Source organism: Sinohyriopsis cumingii, chromosome 11 (genome assembly GCF_028554795.1).
Source record: "Sinohyriopsis cumingii isolate HCF-2022 chromosome 11, ASM2855479v2, whole genome shotgun sequence".
NCBI classification, from domain to species: Eukaryota; Metazoa; Mollusca; class Bivalvia; order Unionida; family Unionidae; genus Sinohyriopsis; species Sinohyriopsis cumingii.
The window spans coordinates 1,184,607-1,194,678 of record NC_142971.1 but is presented as its reverse complement, the minus strand read 5'-3'; the positions used below and the strand labels follow the sequence as shown (position 1 = coordinate 1,194,678).

Below are 10,072 nucleotides of genomic sequence, written 5' to 3'. Positions count from 1 at the left end.
CAGTGATCCCATTCAAGAGTGCTCTCAAAACTCACTTATTTCGAATGCAAGAACAAACTTAAAGACCTAATAATGTTTCCTACATTAAATATTCTCAGCATGTTTTTTTTAATGTTTTCCAATTTCATGGTGTTTGTTTTTGTAATCATATCAGTATATGTTTTTATCTTATAGGTGATGTCTAATTTTGTAAAGCGCTTAGAGCTTCTAAAGATTAGGCGCTATACAAAGTCCTCATTATTATTATTATCTGCCCGACCAAGAAGGTGCAACCACAGAGGTAAAGGATGGTGTTGAATTGTGTATCAAATACTTTTAATATTACATTTTTCATATGAATCAGATTACCGCTAGTTTAAATGTTAAATTCCCTTTTGAGAGCCAACATCACCAGTATCATTTCAGGCCATATCGTACAAGCACATAAAGCTAAGATCAATAGCCACATATAACTATTTCACCCTCTATTATTAATTAACGATCTAATTATGACCTTCATAGAAGTAATGAATTATATAATTGTAGCTTTACTTATTTTTGACAAATAATTTGGAGTAATATCTCTTTAAAATGCGTACACATCGTGTGATAGAAAAACATGGAAAACAACAGAAAAACCAAACTCCTTCACATGTATTCTTAGGATCGCCCAGTGTCAAAAAAAAAAAGAAGAAATTCAATTGCACTGACCCGCAATTTCTTGCACACAAATGACCAGACATTTTCATGAGAGACGAATGATGTTTATATTTAACTTCACCTTTGGGACGCTCAGCTCATATCATGAAGTATCCAATAATATCGAATTAGGTTAAAAACTATGCAAGTCCAGCCTTACTGATATGAAGACAAGAACTGAACCCGTTTGGTGCCAAAGTGGTATATGCCTGATGTTTATCACTTGATACTGTCAATACTAATCAGTTGCAATACTACCTTCACCTTATTGACCCATACCTAATACCTATTAACCAGTGTTCAATTCCATTTTCGATGTATTCAAGACTCAAATATACAGTGAAGAAGCCTTTCAGATAGCTCAATTTAAGGACATTATAATGGTACTGATATAATCACAATAAACGGTTGCGAGATAAAACGTCAGCACGCTTTACATCGTGCTACAAATTGCGGATTTCCCTGACAGCTCTCAAGACAGGACGTTCAAACATGGCTGCTGTAGTATCCTGCTTAACATTGCTAAGCTTCGTGCTCTTGGGTAATATCTTTCACGCAAATTATTTCTTTGGAAATATATTCTAGATTTTTGTATATGTTTTTATAAACAACATAGTCTCGACATCTGTATCAAAATAACATACAGTGTAAAATGCATCCATTTACAACAATCCAGCTCTGGCTATCCAGTTAATGGGAAACATCAACTATATGATTATTGTTATTATTCAATCACAACTGATTTATTTTCTAAATATAAGTCCCTTAAAAATTTAGAAATTGGAGACATTATATTAGCTGAAATCTCGCCGTATATAAGATGCAAGAAGACATTAAAAACGTTTCGTTGAAATCACTTGAGTGTCAGCTATGACTAATGTCGAAGACATTTATATTTGTTTCCTTATTGGCTATATCTTTCGAAATATTCACCAGAGTTTTGCCAAATCGTTTCAAATATCTTACATAATTTCCTAAACTATTGTATTTTAAACATAAATATAAAAGAGTGGCAATATTCGATTCCTAAATTAATACCTCTTCTATTTTGTCGTAATTTTGGAGCTTGAAATGGTATAATAAATGTTTGGTTTATATATTGTAATGGCTCAATGTTGTATTGATAATACCTTCATATTTTGTCAGGTGCAGCCGATAACAATCGCACAGAGAGATTTATCATAGGTAAATTTAAGAACCTTCACTTCGCATTGGTATTAAGCTGATATTCTTTCGCATTTTATTTATTGGAAAACATATTTTCTTTTCAATTCAAAGGTCGTGAAATTATTGATATTGAAGATTGACCCTAACTTGTACGTCTGCAGATATGCTGGTAATAATTACATTTCAAAAGAAGCAATGTGGACAGCACAGACATTCTTAAGAAGATCTATCGGAATTGTGAAGACTTTTACAGTAATAAACTCGTTTCACAATTTACATAACACATACGGCTGATATGACCCACTAAAGACACATAATGAAATATGTACTTTGATCCTTGCGACCTTTAAGACACATCATATGCAGACGAAAAACTACATTGATGTTTTGCTCAGAGTTGACGAAATGCATATGTTTTATATGGCGTAAAAATGCCTATTTGACCTACATATCAAATGAGTGCTTTACCATAATGGAACAAAGCACAGACATTTTGTATTTATTATATATCCATCCTAACCTCCACCCTTATTTATAATGTCCATATACTGTCAGTTATACAGTTTGGATTGAACTCAAAACGCACTAGGTGCAATCAAACTTCGATTTGGTACATCTAAAAATATTAATGGACGGACATCTTTGAAAATGCCTAGGTGTAAATAGTTCCAGCCAGAGTTTGCAATACTGATATACGGGATGATCATCCGTATCGAACACTTATATTGAAGACCCAAATATAAAATTGATATGCTATAGGCTCGCTAATTATGAACTCTTCCTGTTCAGCTGGCCAGGATGCTGCTTCACATCTCGTGTTCGACCCAGTTTTCTATCTGAATACTAACCCTGATCTACGTAAAGCTGGAATTCACACTGCTGATGCCGCACGGTCTCATTGGCAAAACACTGGTATACATGACGGTCGCCAGGGTTGCGGAAGCTTCCATTCAAAACAGTATTTAGAACGGTGAGCCAAAATTCATTCTAAACATGTCATTCTTGTTTAATTGCGCAAACAACGTCTTTATGGTAAGTATTGTTAATCACTGTTATAGAATTTGTTTATTGTTCCATTACGTTTTTCTTAAACATTGTTCCAGCTTATGTAACTTTTAGATATATAACATTATATTAGGCTATTTTTGACACACACACACACACACAAAACTATCCAGAAAGAAAAGAGAGACAAGGAACATTGATGTATATAGTGTACCGCCGTGGAAGGTAAAAATGAAAAGGGACAAGTAATGAAACTGGTAGATAACAACATATGGGGAGAAAGCAATACTCAATCAGTTCAACCATTTTTCTGTTTTCAAAATAGATTACAATCTTACTTACCTTACTCACAAAAACACATTACGTTCACAACTGTGTCACACAAGCATATTTGATTTTCTTTTTGTGCAGTCATTAAATCATGCCTCGCATTTTAGATCCGTATTCATACAATATTGCTGGCAGAAAACTAGAACTTCGGTTTTGTTCCATCACATAATAAGACTCTTATTGTTGCTCACTGAAATATTATGCGGCGGCCTGATAAGAGGCCATTTTCTCCGATAACAGGTTTTTGTGTTGTCGGAAGGCCTGATTTGGCTCACTAAACTGAGTTTAAAAAAATCATAAATATACATAGGTCGTTTATAATCAGACTATTCTCATATCTTAGTGATATAAGTTTATATTCTATGTTTGATCATAATATTATGTGAACTTGAGCCTCTAAAATTCACACCATCATCCAATGAAAGTACACTATGTCTCATTTAAGTTAGAAGATGAAATCCGTGTCAAACTCATAGGAGTCAGTGTGTTAGCCATGTGATAATAAGAGTACTTTATTCAGACAAACGTCCATTCGCACAAGATCCCAATGTTATTTCTGATTTCACAATATAATTTACATTGTTGCGCTTCAAACTGGATCTTATCAATTAGATTTATATGGAAAAAAGTTGATGATGTTTAATTATAATTAAATGCATTATTTTGCTTTCTTTTAAATAAAAGAATCAAAGTAAGAAACAGAAACATTTAACAATGACATAATTAATACTGGAATGGTTACATAAACATGTTACATGTTTATTCTGAGTTACTGAAGCTACAAATACTCAGGTGACTTAATCATCCTCAGACATTGTCGCTTTATTCCTTTAGTCGACATCATTTCAAATTAGACAACAAGTAGTAGACAAACATACCTACATCCAGGGCCGCCCCAGGGTTCTTTCCGCCCTAGGCGAACTATAACTTTGTTGTCCCTGTTATTGAGATACAAATCACTTCCGACTAAATTTTGGCGCCACTTAAAGCCTGGCGCCTTCGGCGACCGCTTTGCTCATCAATGGGGTCGGGGCGGCCTGCCTACATCAATCTAGTTTAAGTTAGAAAAAATTAATTTAAAATATTTTAGGGAATTCAATTAACCTTGAATGAACAATACAAAGCCTGACTTAACGTTTAATGTAGGATGGTTGTGTTTAAATATATGGTAGGAATCCGGTAGCACTTTTAGCCTTTTTATGTTGCAGATGTAGCGGTTTCTTCTGAATTAACAGGCAGATATAGACGTGTCAATACTGTGGCTAAAAGGTGCTTCCCTTTCAATGAATTATCACACTCTTTAAGCTGTGTGCCTGAAGTCACTGTTCACACATGCCTTTGTCAATTTTACATGTTACGTGTATCCGATATGCATTAGTGTACGTCCTCACGTAATGGTTTTCCAATTGAGGCATACCGTTGCTTGAAACGTTTGAGCCAAGAGAATTAGAAAACTTTTGAAAGGAAGCAGCTCTAAAATCGAGCGACATGCATAGAGAATGATGAGCACAGGTAATTATATAGTCACAAAAGAAGTAGGATTATGTGTGCTACACGGAAACGATAATACTACCATAAATAAGAGCTGACAGACAATATTAACAATTCTCAAGCAAACTTAAAGACATTCAAGGAAAGTATGAGAAGAAATCTTGGGAATCACTCATTATAAATGGACCTACAGTAAAGAATCAAGTAGAGATAGCTAAAATATTTAATGATTTATTTCGTGAAAAGTCCAGCATACAAATTGATAGTATATAACGTAAAAATGCCTGTACGTGCCACAATTGACGTACCCCACTCTTTTGGCCATTATTATCGAAAGAGACATCTCAATTGGCTTCAATTAGTCGAAAAAGTATGGTACAGAGTTTCTGCATCCCAAGCCACTTAAAAGAATTGAACGTTCCATTAAATATCCGTTTATCAAATATTTAACACTTTTCTTAAAATTTCAAGATTTTGACATACTTCGAATATCTTCATAATTTTTACTTATTGTTTGTTTTTCAAATTGACAGTAACATGCTTCTGCTGTAATTGCAGATAATATACCGTTTATATCAGTACAATATTGTACAACTCATTTTCTTTTAATATCTCATTAGCATTTTTCCCTGTATGCCTTGATTACTCACGTAAGCCACATTATCAAAGTAAACATATTGTTAACCTCGATAAAGCTCGGAAACAAATTAAGTTTGTTGCTCAATCCTCGATATCTCGAGTTATTTCCAAGATGACTTCTGCAAATAAAAACTGTTTATCTCAGTATTCCATTATTCCCTTCTATGCTGATAGTATTTCGAATAATATAAAGCAAAAAGAATCATTGGAAAATAAATTAAGTTTGAAGCTATTGAAATATTAAATGGTGTCACAAAAAGTGTCCCTCAGACACTAATACGCAAGAATACTGGATGGCAGTACCTCGATTCTTAACTTTGCAAGTATTAACTAATTCAGTTATTTAAAATCTACCATGATCTTGATCCATACAAGATGTAACGACCCTAGTTTGTTTACAACCAGTCCCATGCCACTTATTCACCAGATAATATTTGGCCCTCCATGTGTAGGTCAACCTTATATCGCAAGTCATTTCTGCCGTCTACATTATAGATGTCGAACACTCTACCAATACAAATATGATACGCCTTAAGTCTTAAACTATCTAATAGAAAGATGCGAAACCAATATGTTTAGTAAAATCAACCAATAATGTATTTATATAAGTTACAAAGTGGAGATTTAAAAAACACTTAAGTATTGTGAATTAAATTTAAAAAATATTGAATGGCCAATCCCAGGAGCATGGAAAGTCCTAAATGAATTCCATAGTCTTGAATTTCCTGATGTACCACAATGATGCAATCAATAACGTCTTTGAATGAGTTCTTGACAGTCCTAAAAAAATGTGTTTATCCAAAGTTAATGAACACTTAAGTACGATGTATAACTGTGGACGTTCACCATCATAAAGAAAGCTTTATATAATATACGTGTCAAATAAGCATATGATAATACAACACACGCAGATGAAAATAGACGGAAATAAAGAGAAAAGGAGGATTAAAAATTAAATAGGCATAAAGATGGAAATACAAGTTTGAGCTGCAGGTATAATGATAGATGTATTTCAAACAAAATAGCTTCAAATGAGACACCACACTTGTGCCGATAAAAATGGTATTACTACTGTCACGATACACCTTTTGTCCAAATGACATATTTCATAATTCATCACGAAATATATCACAAAAGAGTTTATACTTACTTCTATTTGGATAACACTACCAGCAAAAAAGTTTACGCTTACTTCTATTTCGATAACACTATCAGCAACAACGTTTATGCTTACTTCTATTTGGATATCAGCAAATAATTTATCAATGAGTCAAAATTCAACATCGATGTTTTTTTTTATAGATCTTGTTCTGTTATTTTATTTCTTATTTTCATTATTCATTTATTACCTGAATTACTGCGATAAATATATCCAAATTTAAAAAATCTTCTTATTGGTACACGGCAGTTAATGCAAAAGAACATTTATCTATATTGGCAAGAGGAGAATATATATAGGAATATTTGGCAAGTCAATAACTTTCGATCAAATATGGCTTAAATATAATTTGAAATTTGAAGATTAGAATCAAGACTTCGAGGAAGGTGCCAATGTCTTACATCATGGAGAAGCAATTCACGTAAGTAACCTTCATCGTCCGCGCAATTATCACGAAAACCCACCAACTGCACCAGTAAATACGGTAAGCTTTTCTAAATTTCAAATGTACAGGTACCCAGAATTAAAAAATGCATACCACACTAACTACGTTGCAGCGGTTCAACATTACCTAGAACATGGCCATGCAGAGAAACGACTGGGTTACGTGGATGGGGGCTTTAATACACGGTTTGGGAAACGATGGACAATCTCTAATGGGAAAGACATCTTTATAAGCGCTTCGGCGAGGATGGGAGCCGCCATAGATAGTCTCGTTTGGAACAACAAGGAGTTCATCAATGCTGCCGACCATGGACGAGAACTTCAAATGGCCTGCAACACGGATCACTTCACGGAGTGTTACAACCCCACCGAGGCAGGTGGAAGGGATGACGGGATGGAGGTTACCACAAAAACAGTGATTCAGAATGTGAACGCACACGGACATACGCTTCAATCACAGGTGTGTGTGTCACTATGTTATAAATCTCTCCATTTAATATAAGACTTATGACACTTCAAGACATAATGTGAATCAGCTGCAAAGCATTTTGCCCCAGTCTCACTCACTCTCGTCCTATTGTGTGACTGATACGGTATAGCTATTCCAGTAAAAGACATACTTTCAGGCAAAGTTAATGAAATTTTGAATTTCGGAAGTTTGGAAATGAGTAATACATTTAGGACAACAAAATACTCCTGTCCCATCCCCGAAGTAAAAACACATTCGGAGATGCAGTATGTGATACAATTTTTTCATTTAGGGTCGATATCAGACTATATTTATCTGTTGGGTCGAAAATTTGTTATAACGGGCATCTGAAAATGAATATTTCGGTGATTGTGTCTTCCGCGTCTTTGAAAACCTTTATGCAAAGGATATGGCCATCCGTCATAATGTTTGTTCTATTTCAGAGAGAGAGAGAGAGAGAGAGAGAGAGAGAGAGATTATTTTATTCAATCTTGATCAGTAATTGAAGAACGCCTCAGAAGAACTCAGTGTTGAATATCGTCGAGCTGTATCACACTAAATACAAGAGTGGAAATTCTTTCGTATGAAATGTGGTTGTCTCCTTTGGAAGACTATAGATGTTCACTTATTTGGGTACTTTGTAGAAAATATATTATCTTTATATTATGCGTTGTTTCTCTTGCAAACGAAATGAAGATTCTTTTAACTGACTCTCTAAAAAAGCAATGCCAGTTCAGTAAAAAAGCAGTGTAGCAGAATTTCGGTTTTGTTTGCATGATCATTCCCAACAGAAATTGAAAATTGAACTTTATTTCATCGCATATTCTACAGGTTCATCCTGCATTTTGGTTGCGCCCTGGTGCTCACGAAACTCAGGGAAATAATGGTGGCTGCCATGCTGGATCCCCGGCATTAAACACGAAAGAAACGTACGATTTTCCTTTCCAAAAGGTTATTACAATTGGTTGTACTGCTCATCCTAACTGCATAGAATTTGTATCTAAGTTCACCATTGGCGGAAATTGGCCGAATGGGTTCACATATATACAGATGGAATCACCGACTGGATATTTAAGTGGAGACTTTACCAAAGTGTACAACTATAATGCCAATTCACAACAGGCTGAGGGAAAACACTCAGATCGAGTTCCAATCATTATGGCCACTGGGGACGACAAATATGCGATGGGCGTATATGCTCCTTCCGGTCAAGATACGGACACGTTTCAGTACTATGGATCGCATGTCTTTTCAGAAATAAAGGATTTCCCGAGTAAAACATCCAAATGGAATGTCGTTTTTCGGAAGAAAAAACCACAGAACACAACCACCTATACGTACAAGACATATTTATGTGTTGGTGATCTGAATATCGTCAAAGATTGTCTTGGCAAGGTCATTCATGCTTATCCCCACGTCTAAAGTTGAAATAAAGTTATGGATATGGAAAGCTCTACGTTTGTCTTTTATAACTGCATTTTAAATTTGCAAATCGTTTTATATGAAAAGCTATTCCTCAATTCGTGCAGAAGCAGCGGGGTTCAATATTGAGGAGTCATTACTTTACAAATAGATATATGTTTTCCAAAATTGGGGAAATTAAATCTATTTTAAGTTGTATGAAGTTATTTTTATTTTCGTTTCAAAATAAATGAGAATGATGAAGAAGAAGGTTTGATAACTTTTGCAAAAATATGATTGGAAATAGACTTGTGGTGTAAGTGTGATTGGAATTAAACCTGCGTTGTACGCGTGTTGTACTTGACGAAGGACGGATGTTGAAAATATAGTACAGCTAAGTGAGCTGTTAAAAACCTCACTTTATATGGCTCTTAAACATGATGCATGCATATATAGATACTTTATGTAAATTTATTTCAACATACTGAAACTACTTCAAGAAATAAAATGGCATTGCTAATCGCATTGTTAATGATGCTTCAATATAATGTCGAATGACTTCATACCATTCCAAAAATGTTTCAACTCAATGAGATTGACTCTGAAACTGAAACGAAAATAAATATGAACATTACTTTTTTGTCCCAAATGGAAAGAGTTCACAAATATATCCAATTTTTTTGTATCTAATAAACGGTATATACCTAATTAGCAAAAACTCGTTTAAATGTCTGTTTCATAGTATAGTGTTGACAGATTTACGATCTGGTATTTAAAACAAACCCCGTTACCTGATAGACGGTCTTTAAGACCACTATAACCCATGTTTTTCCCGCTGAAGCAATTTATGATGGTCTTTATATTTGGCGAGGATGAACCTGTGAAGGCCCCGATAAGACCCATCGACCCACTGGAAACTACTTTCAAACTTTCTGATATGTCCACGTTGGTCGAGCCAAGACTCGAATTCAGGCGGACCGAAGTGAGATCTGTGAGTGATATGCAAATTCTAGCCACTTAGATCAACAGGCCACACGGGGCCACCTTGAAAGCTCAAGGATGAGTTAACATTTGCAACTTCTGCAAGCAAATAAATATCTTGAGTAAACCACAGAATAAGGTAACGGATTGAGGATAGCTTATACAGAAGAATGCAAACTAAAGAAACGTTGAAAGAAGCTCATGCTCTTGGAAACGAGACTGGGTTACGAGGATAGTGGACAGTAAGGATGAATGCATGAATGTCACTCGCACATACTAGTTACTGTGTTGCGACGCAGATATACTCT

At 34.9% G+C, this 10,072-nt stretch overlaps 1 protein-coding gene across 1 annotated transcript; it reads left to right on the top strand.

Annotated features, from left to right (window-relative positions):
* The first annotated feature begins 1,066 nt into the window (after positions 1-1,066).
* Positions 1,067-8,824, top strand: LOC149787504 (uncharacterized). Its single transcript, XM_089975601.1, has 5 exons — positions 1,067-1,219; positions 1,825-1,863; positions 2,635-2,815; positions 6,983-7,373; positions 8,214-8,824. The coding sequence occupies exons 1-5, from the start codon at positions 1,171-1,173 to the stop codon at positions 8,802-8,804; spliced, it is 1,251 nt and encodes a 416-aa protein (XP_089831727.1). The 5' UTR covers positions 1,067-1,170; the 3' UTR covers positions 8,805-8,824.
* The last annotated feature ends 1,248 nt before the right edge of the window (positions 8,825-10,072 follow it).

What these genes read in the sequence shown, in the direction of transcription:
- LOC149787504 (XM_089975601.1), top strand. Translation starts at nt 1,171, where the DNA reads ATGGCTGCTGTAGTATCCTGCTTAACATTGCTAAGCTTCGTGCTCTTG. An exon ending in GCTAAGCTTCGTGCTCTTGG is followed by an intron (nt 1,220 to 1,824) that starts GTAATATCTTTC and finishes ATATTTTGTCAG; the next exon opens with GTGCAGCCGATAACAATCGC. An exon ending in GACATACGCTTCAATCACAG is followed by an intron (nt 7,374 to 8,213) that starts GTGTGTGTGTCA and finishes CATATTCTACAG; the next exon opens with GTTCATCCTGCATTTTGGTT.